Source organism: Rhinolophus ferrumequinum, chromosome 2 (genome assembly GCF_004115265.2).
Source record: "Rhinolophus ferrumequinum isolate MPI-CBG mRhiFer1 chromosome 2, mRhiFer1_v1.p, whole genome shotgun sequence".
Lineage (NCBI taxonomy): Eukaryota > Metazoa > Chordata > Mammalia > Chiroptera > Rhinolophidae > Rhinolophus > Rhinolophus ferrumequinum.
In genome coordinates, this window is record NC_046285.1 from 49,529,421 (window position 1) to 49,544,440 (window position 15,020).

Here is a 15,020-nt window from a genome sequence, read left to right on the forward strand (position 1 = left end):
TTGAAGCTGAACGGCACCCTCCACAACTAAGATTGAAAGGACAACAACTTGACTTGGAATAAAGTCCTGGAAGTACACACTATTCCCCAATAAAGTCCTGTTCCCCTTCCCCAATTAAAAAAAAAAAAGAAGAAGTATTTATTTTCAATAACTGTTGGAGCTGAGGGTAAGAACAGTGAGCGTCTGTGGCCTCCTTGCGTAGGCTGCTCCCATCCCCCTTAGTTCTTACCAGCATGGAGTTGGTCAGAAACCAGAAGTTTTGCTGCCAGAGGGGGCAAACTTGTGGGTTGTGTCTTTATAAGTTAAATGTGATAAGCACAGTAGAAAATTCAATGGGGAAAATCATCAGCTTTGCTAGCCTGAGGTTGCAGACACACCTAGGGGGTGCAGTGGACCAGTCAGAAATTTAATGGGGAGATTCTAAAAATGAGAGAACCATGGGAGAACTATAGTTCCCCACAGTTCAATGGCTAACTGGAAAACGATGCCCCTACCTGAGGACACCTAAGAGAGACTGGCAAAAAGTAAAAGCCAGAGGAGACTGGAGAGCTGGCTCCAACTTTGACTGTTTTTCCCAACCCCCACACACTGGGTAAGGGTGGAAGCCTTATAGGCCACGCAAACACAGGGCCAACCCCCCCTAGGAAACCGGTCTAAAAATTAAAAATAAGAATAAAAAACTGAGTAAAGACATCAGCAGCCATACATCACAGGGGAAACCAATACCACAGTTCTAATACAGGCAATTTGCTAAAACAAACCAACAGAAACCCAGAGACATACATAAAAATCAGGAGTTGCCACAATATGTTATCTAAATTGTCTAGTTTTCAACCAAAAATTACAAGATTACAAGACATGCAAAGAAATAGGAAACTGTGACCCATGCTCAGGGGGAAAAAGCAATCAAAAGAAACTGACTCTGAGTCGGCCCACAGGTTGGGTTTAGCAAAGACTTCAAGAAGCTAGTATAAGAAATATGTTCAAATAATTAAAAACACAATGTCAGTGATTTAAGCACAATATGACAATGACTTTCAAAATAGGGACTATCAAGAGAGACATATAAACTATAAAAAAGAACCAGATGAAAATTCTACAGTTAAAAAGCACAGTAACAGAAATGAAAAAAATTATTAGATGGGTTCAACAGCAGATTTGAGATAGCAGAAGAAAGAATCAGTGAACTTTCAGATAGATCAATAAAAATTATCCAAAATGAAGAACAGAGAGGAATAGGTGGAAGACAAAGAAACGGAGCCTCACAAACCTTGGGGACAATATCAAGTGTGTTAACTAATATATAATGTTAGAAAAGAAAGGAATGGGCAGGAAAAAAATATTTGAAAAATAATAGCTAAAAACCTTCAAAATTTGATGAAAATCTTTAATCGACAGATCCATTAGGAATGAATCCCTTGACGTTACTTCTAGCAATGTGTACATATCCCTGATTACCAAAGACCTACTATTTTTTTATCTAAAATTTTGACAGATATGTCATGATATCTTAAAGGTGGTTTAATTTGTGTTCATTTAATCAATATCACGGCCTAGTTCATAAGACATACTGACAGCAAGCAGCATACACTTTGGTGGTTAAGAACACAGGTTCAAAAATGAGACAGACCTGAGTTCAAATTCTGACTGTTTTATAATCTGAGCAAGTGTTTAATTTCTTTAAGCCTCTCTGCGTTAAGTGCTTTTCTCAGTGCCAGGAACATGGGACATGCTCAATAAATGCTGGCTATTTTTAGCTACTAACAATATTTAACACCTAATAATAGTTTATTGAAGGGACAGTGAATGAGTCTGGGCATTGATTTTTCAAATATAAACGGAATGTTCATCTTTTCTGACCTCTCTTTAGTAGAATCTGGATTTTGACCTTCCTGTTTTTGAAAATAATATGCTTTGGAAGGTATGCTTTTATCAGTTATGTTTGTCAGAATAATTGTTTCCTTCTGTGACACTGGTATGCAAATGTTTTTTATTTCTATTTAATCAGATTTCTTTTTATCTCTGATGTCTTCAATAGTCAGAAATATCTCTCCTGCACAGCTGTTATAAATAAAGAATTCATGGCTATCTAAGGTATAAAATATAGCCCGAAGTTAATTTTTTGGCTCCATTTGCTCGCAACAATATTTATTCAATAGTGATTTGATTCTTATTATTTTATGACATCTGGTTTATCAGAGATTAGGTTCTTATAATAGTTGAACACTTTCTATTCTACTTTCCCAATCAATGTTTCCCTTTTTTAGCCAGTATTTGTTCAAGTGTTCATCAATTTAGCCTTTACTGGGTTTTGTTGTGTGTCATGTGCTGTGTGGGAATACTGTGATGAATTCAAGGAGGAAAGACATGGTTTGTGACTAAAGGAAGCTCAAGTCTGGGGGCACAGGAATGAAACTAATATTTCTTTTCCTTAAGACAGACAGACACATAAGCCTGAAGACCAATGTATAAACATATGCATTCCGAATGTATAAAACAATGTGATAATTATTGATTGGTCAATGTGTATGAATCAAATGTTATGCTTGCACAGCAAGGAAATCAGGGAATTCTTCTCAGAGAGGGTAAAACAATGGGTCAGAAATGGGATTTTAAACCGTAAGTCAGAATTTTCCAGATGGAGCAGGGGGAGGTGAAGCAATTTGAGAAGCGCATATGCAAAGGCAGGAAGGAAGAAAGAACATGAGGTGCTTAGGGCACCCGTCTGGATGTAGCCGAACATACAGTGCATGGGTTGTCATGAGAAAAGCAGCCTGGAAGGTAGCTCAGGGCAGGATTGTAAAGAACCTTGCAGACCACACCAAGGGTCTTGAACTTTAGACAGATATCATTAGATTCCAGTGAAGGTTTCTAAGTAAGAGAGACATAATGAGAGTTTTATTGTGGAAAGATCATTCAGTGGACAATGAGAAGGAGAAAAAGGAAAATCAGGAGGCAGGAGACTAGTTTGGAGACTTAACAAGAGTCTGGGTGCTAGATGATGAAGGTCTACCCCATGGTAAAGGCAGCAAGGATGGAGGAGAGGGAGTGGTCAATAGCTATGGCATTTGACTGGGCAACGGGGTAGCGACCACTTCATTGATTAAACATGGCAAACTGAGCATACATCTCTCCTGAAAACCCACTGAGAAAACAGAAAAAGAATTAAATAGGCATAAACCCACAAACACAAGGAGAATGAGAGAGGAAAGATAAAAACAAGCCCTGAAGGGCAACCTGTTAGCTCAGTTGGTTAGAGCACGATGCTCATGACACCAGGGTTGCTGGTTCGATCCCCACATGGGCCAGTGTGAACTGCATTCTCCACAACTAGACTGAAACAACTACTTGACTTGGAGCTGATGGGTCCTGGAAAAACACACTTAGTAATAAATAAAAGTTTTTTAAAAAATTAAAAAAACAAGTCTCGGAAGTTGGAAAGTGACAGAGGAGTGATAGCAGACTGAGCAGAGCAGAGGAGAGTCAACTGTAGGGCTTGTAGAGAGGGTGCTGGCGAGGAGCAGTCCAGTGTACCCCATAGACTCCAGCAACGTCCAAGACCAGGAAGCGCCATGTCCCCGGGAAGTGCTAACGTGCCGGGGGTTGGTTGCAAAACTGTATATGAAACGGTTAGACACCGAGGTCCTTTCCTCTGCCCAGGCAGCGAGGTAATAATCCTTCTTTGTCCGATCCCTTCCCCAAGTGGGGCTTCCTCTAAAGAAATCAAAACAGAGAGTGCCAGACTTGGGACACCAGGAACAGCAAAGAGTGGGGAAACGGAGCTAGAAACTGGGGCATTAAGTGAAAGTCTATGTCTTCAATAGTGGGACGCCCCCAACTCCATTACCTCACCTTGCTCCCTGAATGCAAGCAGCCCTATGGGTGACTCCCAGGCAAGAGATTAAAGGACTCTTTTGTGGAGGAACTGAAACCCTCTAGATAGTCAGATTTGGGAGTCCTCCGAGAAGATGCTAGCTTACTCCCTACTCATTCTACAGTGAGATGCCCTAGTAACAAACCCTGTTCAGTATGCAGGTCTTCCAAATAGCTTTTTAGTACTTCACTTCTAACTGTGGAAAGAAATCAAAAGATCAACAGACATTTTAATAAAGCCTCCAATCAGAGAGAGAGAGAGAGAGAGAGAGGCCAAGCCAAAGAGAAAAGAATCTAGAGAACACAAAACAGTACAGTAAAAGGAGTAGAAAAAGACTTTCAAAGGAGAATAAGTAATATTAACAGAAAGATAAATCACTGTACCAATAAAAGAAGAATGAGGTGATGTTCAAATTGAAAAAAAAAAAAAAAAAGGACAAGGACAAATTAGGATACAACCAAGAGCTCTTGGAAATTAAAAACAGGATAATTGTGGCATAAACTGCTTATTGCTACCCAATCTCCCCTTCTGCCTTAGGAAAAAAAGCTACAATTTACTGTGAAGCAGCAATGTGACCTGCTAAAAAGACATGTCCCAGCTTCCCCTCTGAGAATAGCTGGAAAGGCTGGAGAATCAAGTTCAAGGCTACGCAGCCAGGGACAACACTCAAAATTATCTCAAAGCAGTCTCGTGGGGACATCACTGCTGAGGGCACCAAGGTCTAGACACTGCAGCCCTTTTTCATTGACCCTGAAAGCCCTGGACACTTGAACCAGGAATTTAGTCATCCTGCAGCTACCATCATGCTTCCAGAGAGTTCTGCAAAGTCTGTATTTCTTTGGGTTTTCAGTTCCCAGTTCCAAGTATTAGGAGAGCTTACTTGATTAATAGAGACTTGGTCTTGTGTCTGAACTCTGGCTGCTGCAGAAGCTGGAAAACTGATATTTGACATTTTGTTTTGAGTGTGAGAGTCTTGCTTTGCCTCCCACCAAGACTTATAACATTGGAAATTCTCCAAATATAGGGAGGTCACTCAATTCTGGGTAGGCAAAAGAAAAAAAAAAAACAACCAGCAAAAGTCTACTATAATATTGTATTCAAGAAATCTCTTGTTCCCTGATCCAACACAAAAGTGCAATCTAGATAAGAATCCCGAGACAACAGCCTTGTAGCAGGCCTAGAGAGCAGCAGGATAGGAGCCATGGGACTGGCAGGGAGTGGTGGGGGAGAAATAAAAAGAAACGGATATGATAGATTTCTGAAGACCTTGAGCATCTGAAAAATAACATTGAGAGGCATTTGACATAGCTGCCAGAGCATTTAGAGAGAAAAAAAACCAAAAACCAAACAAATAAAAAACCAAGGCAATTATTAACTCCAGGAAACAGAAAAATTGGACCAAAAAAAAGGAAATGTAATCATAGTATAATACAGGGCTCAGAGTTAATCATGATAATATGAATACCAGCTATTAAGTTAATCAAAAACTGTGATATAAGTACTAGGGACATTGAATGAGAAGTCAGAGTGGCATAAATGAGTTAAATCTTTCTTCATTTACTAAAATAGGAAGTCAAAAGTTGGTATCTGAAACTGACATATTAAGAAGGAGCAATGCAAATATATTATTTAGTAGCATTAAGGTTAATAGAAAAAGCAACATTTTGGTTGAAAGTGGGGTTGTCTGGGGGTAGGGTTAGGGGGTGGAGAAAGATAAAGGGATAGTAGAAAAGAGTGGAAACTACTATTTTGGATTGTGACTTTTAATTCCACTGGGCTTATTAAACTGTACACTTATTACTCTGATAAAAATAAAGTTATTTTTAAAATTTTAATAATGCTCCTACCATTAAACACTTCCCACCAATTTGAAGGTAAAGGAGGAAAAGCAGGTATATGGGAGAATGCAAAGCATTTATTTTTAGAGCTCTTCTTCCGTGTCCCTCTGTCTCCTCCTCTTTGCCCACTCGTCTGTACAGGCTTCAGGGGCAGCGTAATACAGAGGAAAGGACTGGGCGTCACATACAGGCAGACCTGCATATGACTCCAGCTGTGCAAAGGAGCAGCTCTGAGACTACTCTGTGACCTCCGTGGGCCTCAGGGTTATCATTTGGAAAATGGATAAAGGTAGTATTTATTATATGACATGAAATAACATATGTAAAGTACCTAAAATATGGAAGACTCTCAAAAATTATGAGTTCCTCTCTCTCAGAATTTCTCATGCCCCGGAAGCCTGTCTTGGAGAGTCTCTCTCCGTGTCTCTGTGTTTATAGATTGGAGAAAGCAAAGAAAAGCTGTGCTCCTTCAGCTTCCTTCTCTCCGTCCCCTTGTGCCTGGTTTGGGAGATTCATCTTCCATAGACAAAACATACCGAGTCCTTGCCGGGCAGTTGGTCACAACACATTTCCCCTTCTCTTGAAAAAAAAGACATTGGTTTCATTCATGTTGGTATTATACCTCTGTTGATTTTTGAGTAAAATGAAATTAATATTCAATTATTGGCCTTGGCTCCCACGTGCAAGTGTAGACAGAAATTTCTGTTTAAAATCAACTATCTACAATGGAGTAGAAATTCAGCTGGTGTCTCCATATAACTTTTAAAATAAATTTCAAATAAAATTAACAAGGATTTAAAACCCAGCTATACAGTGAATTAGCTACGGACTTGAAAGTGGGTTGGGATAACTGGGCAGGTAAAGCCACCAGTATTCATCCCAAGTCAGGAGTCCCCAGTGTGATTTCGAAGCACTCACCTTCTCCACTTGGCCTAGGCCGGTTCCTCAGCTCAGGGACAATTTGATCTCCATGTGCTCCCCCAAGCCAAGCCCCTTCACTCCTGGCACACTGCGTGTTCCAGCAGGACTCCTGCCCGTCCCAGGAGGCAGTGGGCAATCTGTCAGGGCCTTCCATAGGGAAGGAAGCAGGGGACTTAAGGTCCAAGAGGAAGCTATCTTGTAGGGTTTGCTTGGTGGCCTTCTTGCATTTCCCCTTCTGACTCTCAGGGATCGTGTCACTCTCTCCTCGCCTGGGCTGGCTGCTCTCAAGATTCCTGGTTAGCTGGAGGAGCTGATCCATGTCTTTGGTGAATTCTAGCAGAGTGCCCTCAGAGAGGCTTTGAGCAGTGCCCTCAGAGCCATAGCTGGGAGCCTTCTCCAAGAGCAGGTGTTCAGAGCAGTAGAGAGCTCCCGTGTCCTCCCTGTGCTCTGCCTCAGGCACCTGGGGATGGCTGCAGGGACCCATGGACAGGGAGAAGTAAGAGTAATCCACCATGATGTACGTCAGCATGAAGTTGATGGTGACAATGGGGGCCAGAACGTTCACCTGACCCACAAGGACAAAGGCCATGGTCACCAGGCTGGTCAGGCAGATGGCAGCTACGGGAGTTTTATTTGGCCCTTTCTGCAGAAACAAAAACAACATGTAGGGCTATGACATTTCACAAGAAAATCACATTATACGATAGAAACACAACTCACAATGGCTCAGCCACTTCTCCCATGTCACTCTTTGTGTGTTAGCAATTGTTAGTCTACAAACCTGGGATAGTACTATCCAACTCACAGAATTATTGTGGGGTCAGAACTAATACATGTAAAATGCTTGAAATGGCACCGACACACAGTAGGCTCAGAACACACCATGGGTGTTAGTTGTATTAGTAACTATTAATGGGGGGCATTACACTAGAACTTGGACTTCCCACGTATTTCTCCTTTTGTCTTTCACTGGGTTTTAACACCAGCTTTGGAAATCAGAGAGGTGAAAAGTTGATTCTTCCCAGGCCATAGTGGAAAAAATGACCTTAAGGGGAGTGGCAGACCCTGACAAACAGCAGAATCATTGGTGGCTGAAGTTGGGGAACCCTGACACTAAACATATACACATGCACATGCTCACACACACATGTTTACACACGTCTGTTATTAAGGAGGTGGCTATGGTGACCTACAGGAGGATAGCAGTGGAAGGTATGTGCTAACCCCACGTAATCTGTTACTCCACAGAAGCTATTTATTCGTCACTGACCTAGTTCTTGGGCCAAAATCAATAGTCACTTTTCAGTTCTCATCTTCCTTAACCTAAGAACTACATTTGACCCACATGATTGCTCCCTGGTCTTTCAAAGACTTTCTTCACCTAGCTTCTCTCTTTTATTTATTTATTTTTCAGAATTGCCTGATTTTCTTTTTTAATCGGGGAATATTGGGGAACGGTGTGTTTCTCCAGGGCCCATCAACTCCAAGTCATTGTCCTTCAGTCTAGTTGTGGAGGGCGCAGCTCAGCTCCAAGTCCAGTCGCCGTTTTCAATCTTAGTTGCAGGGGGCGCAGCCCACCATCCCATATGGGAATTGAACTGGGAACCTTGCCCTCGAGAGCTCGCGCTCTAACCAACTGAGCCATGCGGCTGCCCTTCACCTAGCTTCTCTTGATTCATCTTCCTCCTCACTGACTGCTCCTTCGGTCTCTGCGCCTGCCCCTCCACCTCTGAAATCTACATCTAAAGCAGCCCAGCCATCCTCAGATTCCTTCTTTTCTCTATCTATACTCCCTTCCTGGGTGATATCAAGTAGGCTCATGGCGTTACGTACACGCTTTATGCTTTCCCCTGAAATCCAGACTTAAATATTCAGCTGTCTACTCAACATTTCCAGCTGATGTCCTATAGGATCTCAAACCTAATATGCCCCAAATCAAAGTGCTCATCCCCCAATCTCCCACACCTCAATTTTACTCCTGCAGTCTTCTCCATCTCAGAAAATGGCAATTCCATCCTTCCAGTTACTCAGTCAAGCAAAATTCCTGATGCCTCTTCTTATTTTCTCATTCTCCATCAGCAACTGTTATAAGAATTTACCCTCAGGAAATACACAGGATCTAACCACTGCTCCCACCTCCTTCACTGACAGCATTCTGGAATGTAAGGGGGAGGCGTATGAGCCACTTCCAGATCTGACCTGCAAACCTCCCACATGTTCTTCCAGGTGCGTTCCCCCTTACTGAGGGCTGGAATAGAGAACAAAACCTTCGCAGTCACAGGACAAAGATGGCAACATAATCATCAGTCTGAGTCTCTGAGGATCAGAGCCCCTACTGCCCTGAAATACCTTCCCTAGAACTTTAGAGTCAAATTCTAAAATAAAATAATAAAATAAAAGAGTACTAGGCTTTTATTATTTTTGAGAATTATATTTTTGGTACATAATTATGTTTTTGGTACAGCAGTTTAGCATACTCTAATAATAAAGCTATTAAAAGTAAAAAAAAAAAAAAAGAGTAAAGTAAATCCTCCAAAACTAACAAGAACTTAAAAGGAGGGTCTTAATTACGCTGAAGGAAATGCTAGTGGTCTAGGCCAGGACTCTGGTAAAAGTGCGTCTTAAAGTGACAAAATAGTCAAACATGAGCTTCTGTTCATCAAAAGAACCATAAAGAAACAAAAAGACAAGTCACAGAATGGAAAAAGATATACCTGACATACATACCTGAGAAAGGGTAATACAAAAACTCACTACAAAATAATTAGAAGACAACCCACTAAAACAAATGAGCAAAAGAATGCCTATTAAACATATTAAAGATGCCCAACCTCATTAAGTAATTAGGGAAATGCAAATTAAAACCATAGAGAGATACCATTCAACACCCACCAGACTGGCAAAAAAATTAAGTCTGATGATATTAAGTACTGGTGAGAGCACAGAGAAATGGGAGCATTTATCCACTGCTGATAGGAGTGTCAGTTAGTACAATCGCTTTGGGAAAAGATTTGGGTGCTATCTAGTAAGTGGAGATCTACATGCCTTACAATTTAGCAATTGCACTAATGAGCACATAGTCTGGAAGAACTCTACATGTGCACCAGTCTACTGGTACGAGAGCGTTCATTGCACTGTCTGTAACAGTTCCAAACTGGAATGACTCCAGGGTCCATCAACAGCAAAATGGATAAACCATAGCAAATGAGGAAATGCTATACAGGGATGATAATAAACAAACTGCTGCTGCAAGCAAAAACATGGATGAATCTCACAAACATAAGATTCAGTGAAAGAAGCATGCCACATTTATATAAAGTTAAAAACAGGCACAATTAAATTATTTTGTTTAGAGATGCATATGGAGTAAACAAGAAGCTGGAGCGAACTACGACCCCTGAGCCAAATCTAGCCACCATCTGTTTATATATGCCCAAGAGCTAAAAACGGTTTTACATTTTTAAACAGTTGAGGGGAAAAATCAAAAGAAGAGTAATGTCTTGTGACACATGAAAATTGCATGAAATTCAAATTTCAGTGTCAATAAAGTTTTATTGGAACACAGCCACACTGATCGTGTTAGGTATTGTCTATGGCTACTTTTGAGTTACAATGGCAGAGTTGAGTCATTGTGACTGAGATCATAGGGGCTGCAAAGCCTGAAATATTTACTATTTGGCCCTTTTCAAAAAAAGTTTGCCAACTCCTGAGTGAAACCATAAAGAAAGTAAGGAATATTATCACAGCAGTCAGGACAGTAGCTTCCACAGTGCGAGGGGTGGGGTTCTGGCCAGAGAGGGTGTGTGGATGGTGGCATCTGGCGGCTGGCAGTGTTCTTGGGTGGAAGTTACAAGGATGTCACTTCAGAGTTTTTTAACTGTTCATGTTGGTTTTATGCCCTTTTCTGTATGTTGAACATATATCCATTTTTTTTTTAAGTTTCTTCTTCCCCATTAAAAAAAGTGCTAGTAAAATTTAATCATATGTAAAGAAGATTTGGGTTTCAAAGTTAAAAGGCATGACAAACTAGAGAAAATATCTGTAATACATATCACAAAGAATTAATCTCCCTAACAAAGAAGGAGCTGCTGGAAATTGAGAAGAAAAAGACCAACCACCACAGAAAAACATAGAAATGATTCTGAGAGGAAAAGATGTTCAACTTCATTCATAATAAGAGTAATACAAATGACAAATACCCTAAGGTGCCATTTCTCAGTACACAGTTGTCAAAAATTCACATTTGACAATGAGCTATGGACCGGCTCACTGTCACCACTGTGGTACCTGGCGCCAGAGTACAAATGTTGATCCATATACCCTATGTCTAAATATTTACCATTATAAACCAAGCTAACAAACCATTAGATCAAATATGTTCTTTCCCCGTCTTGGCAAACACACCTTCAGAACAATGGGGAAGGCTGGTTTAGAATTCTCACACTCCTCAGAGTTCCTCACTGGAGGATGGCCATGCACAGCCTCCAGCTCCCAGCTCACCCCCTTTCTCTTCCCAGACCACACAGGAAGGGACCTCACACCCACATGTGGACTCTGGGCCCATACCTTGGCCCTAGCGAGGACAGGCCCAGGGAAGAGGCCCTTGCAGCCCTGGATATGGGTTAGGGGACATCTGGGCAGAGAATTCTAAGGTACAGCATGCCTGGACCATGGTCTAGAAGAGGGGCATAGGATCTCAGTGGGCATGTCCCCTCGGTCTTGTGAACTTCTCACTCCAAGGACTAGAGCAGAGTCTGATAAAGCTGGGTCTTTTGGCCTGAGTCTAAGAGTGGTGCTGGCTGTGGGGAAAGAGGAACTCTCATACATTGCTGGTAGAAGTACAAAATGATATGAATCCCATGGAAGATGTTTTGGCAATATCTATTAATATTACAAAAGCATTGACTCTTTGACCCAGCAAACCCACTCATGAAAATTTACCCTATAGATATATCTACACATATACAAAATTACACGCACACATATGCATGTGCACACGCGCGCGCACACACATACACAATTATTCTTTGTAGCTCTGTTTACTGGAAGCAACACAAGTGTCAATCCATAGGGAACTGATTAAATAAACTACGTATATCCACATGTTGGAAAAAGAATAAGAAAGTTGGGGCGGCTGGATGGCTCAGTTGGTTAGAGCAGGAGCTCTCAGCAACAAGGTTGCCGGTTCAATTCCCACATGGGATGGTGGGCTGCTCCCCCTGCAACTAAGATTGAAAATGGCGACTGGACTTGGAGCTGAGCTGCGCCCTCCACAACTAGACTGAAGGACAACGACTTGGAGCTGATGGGCCCTGGAGAAACACACTGTCCCCCAATATTCTCCAGTAAAAAAAAAAAGAATGAGAAAGTTGTCTCTACATCCATATGAAACACAGATTTCTAAGCTATATTAAATGAAGAAAAGCAATGTGTTGAACAATGTATGTAGAACACTCACTATCTTTGGATAAAACTAGAAGAGAGAAGGATTCATAAAAACTTATACAAACAGTTATGGCTCCAGCATGGGTGTGGGGGGGGGGAGATAAAAAAAGACTCGTGCTAGGAGAAAACATTCTCAGCGCAATACCTTTCATGTTACTTTTAGTAATATGAAACCTTGTGCATATATTACCTCATAAAAAGAATCGAAATTGAAATTAAGTAAAAGGCATATACCACCTGGAACGTACCGAGATGGTAGTCGTTGCTCCTACTGAGCCTACACTGACTGAAGGATAAGAAGTGGAGGGAGGTAAAGGGAGGAATGAAGGATGAATTGCAACTATGTGGCCTCACCGAGGGGGGGCGCTGGGGATAGGGAGGGGTTCGGAGAGGGTCTCCCTGGTGCTCCAAGATAGAAATGAACTTGCAAACCACATGCTTGGGAAGCTGGGTTCTCTCTCTTTATTTCTCACCTGTCCTCCCCTCCGTTTTAGGACTGTCTCCTTTGAGTGTCCCATGGCTCAGACGGGCTCTACTGTATCAGTTAGGGTTTGGGCCATGATGTCTAACAGGGAGCCCAGAGGAAAAAGGTGTGGGAAATCATCACAAAGCAACCCAAAGGGAAGGTGAACTTGGGGGAGAGTTAGGGCCACAGGGAGCAGCACCCTCCTCACCACGAGAGTCTTTCTTCTAAGTTCAACTTGGAGGATCCTGAATTTATTGTTATTAAAGGACATGGCACTCCCTTTCCCTGCTACGCAGGGTTCAAGATGCTACTGTGACAGTTAGCTAACGCAGTGTTATGGGGCCCTGGGGGCTGTGACATTGACCGATGCTTTGTCCAACTGGCCCCAGCCTAAGGCAGCCAGAGGACAGGACTGAGAGACATGACCTGCGCATTTCTGTTTCTCCCTACCCTGGAGAACTTGACCAGTGGCTCTCATCAGAAAGACTCAAGCAAGGTATTGATCAACAGTCAGGTTCACTGCAAAACGCACATTTTTCAAAAAAATAAATAATAAAAATGATAACTCACCCCCTGCCCCAGACAGGCCAGTGCGGGAATCACTTTCTCCTGGGCAATGCACTGCAGGATCCGGGGGGCTCCATACAGGCCTCCCATGCAGGAGGCCAGGGACGAGATGTATAAGCCCAAAAGGAACAGGAAGCCCACCAGGGACACCTATGTGAGAAAGCAGTTTTGTTACTCAGCGCCAGAACCTGCTTCTGTCCCTTTCTGGTCCCCTGGTACCCACCCGGCTGCACCCCATCTAATCACCAGTCCTCTAGATTCAGCTTCTTGGACATATTTCCCACATCAGCCCCATCCCCCTTCGTTTGCACTGCCGCCATTTCAGGTTGGCCCACCATCACATCTTGTGTAGACTGCACAGAGGTTCTCCACTGGAGTGTGCGTCTGACTCATCTAGAGGGCACGTTAAAACAGATTTCTGGGTCCCACCTCAGAGGTTCTGACTCAGTAGGCCTGGGGCGGGACCCAGGAATTTGGGTTTCCAACAAGTCTCCAGGTAATGCTGATGCCGAGGCTCGGAGGACTCACTTTGAGAACCACCGGCCAACGACAATGCTGACGCCTCCTGCCTCTAAGCTCTGTCCGCACCGAGTCATCCTGCAAGCCTCTGCCAGTGACCTCTCTAAACTCAAATCTGATCATAATGCCCCTACTGCAAAAATATCAATGGCTCCCCGCTGTCTTGACATACAAGGCGCTTCCTAGCCCTGCACACTGAGTCTTTGTCAGCATGATTTCTCGGCCTGCTGGAGCCCTCTGTCCACAATCCTAATCTACTCACTGTCTGTCTGGTAAACTCCCAGTTGTGCTTCAAGACTCGGCGCAGACCTCCTCTCCTCCATGAGGCCACCTGCAACTCCCTCACAACGGCGGTTGCTCCTCGGGCCCTGCAGGGGCTCCACGTCAGGTTGGGGCCACCTAGCACACTGTCTCGTTTCCTGGCTTCATTTCCACAGGGCTCCTGTCTTGTTTATCCTAGTCTACTTCGTGCCAACACAGAAGTATAAATGCTGAATGAGTGAATAAAGGAATGAATGGATGAGATCCATGACTTACATGGCTCACAAGGCACCAACAGAATAAGAGAGGGCAGAGTTGTTCTGCTTAGTGTCAACTTGCAAAAGATGAGTGCTGCTGGCCACGCAGCTGTGTCACAGGCTGTCTGTCCACCGGGAGTCACTACACCCTCCTGAGCTGGACCTTATCGGTCCTGACAGGGAAGTCTCTGTTTTCATGATTATTTGAAGTACGCATCTTCATTTTACTTTACTTTAGGCAGTCACTAGAACTATGAATTCATCCAACTATTAAGATGGGTTAGATTTAGTTTTCAGTTTTGTCACCTACTCAATCTCCATGAAGACTCTCCTGACCCCATTTTTTCCCTTGCTTGTCTACAATGCACCACGTCAGTGGGATCAAGCTACACAGAAGACCAGCCCCTGGCTAGACTTCTTTCCTACTTCATAAATTATCACCAGAACCTGCATCAGTGAGGACTCTTGATTCAAAACGTTTAAGAATATACTTGTAGGACACTGGAGGTTCCCAGAATCATCAGGAGGCTGAAAGTCAAGAGAGGACAAGACCCAAGCCTGGAGGCCCACCCAGACTCTTGAACAGAAACAGTGTGACCAGGATGCAGCCAGCACCCTGCTGCCCTATGGATGGATTCTCACCACCCCTTTATACTTGCCTCATTCACTACATCCGGAGCATCCCCCAGACCTAATCCAGGTCACGTGTCCTACCAGGGCCACAAAGGGACAGGCGAGCTGGGGTCTGGTCATTTTGGGCTTCTGTACTATTAAATGGGGCTGGCTCCCTTCAAGACGACACAGAGGTAGAATAACCTCCACATAGTCAGGGAGACCAGAGTTTTGATGGAAATGACTAAGGTCCACTACAC

At 43.0% G+C, this 15,020-nt stretch overlaps 1 protein-coding gene across 1 annotated transcript in view; it reads right to left on the minus strand.

Moving 5' to 3' along the window:
* The window catches only part of SLC12A8 (solute carrier family 12 member 8), a 126,392-nt gene that overhangs the window by 16,360 nt on the left and 95,012 nt on the right, over nt 1-15,020 (minus strand). Inside the window, exons 10-11 of the mRNA XM_033090567.1 lie at nt 13,115-13,261; nt 6,631-7,276 (exon numbers count right to left, since the gene is read on the minus strand). Coding sequence (XP_032946458.1) covers nt 6,631-7,276; nt 13,115-13,261 — 793 coding nt within the window. The remainder of the gene's footprint in view (nt 1-6,630; nt 7,277-13,114; nt 13,262-15,020) is intronic.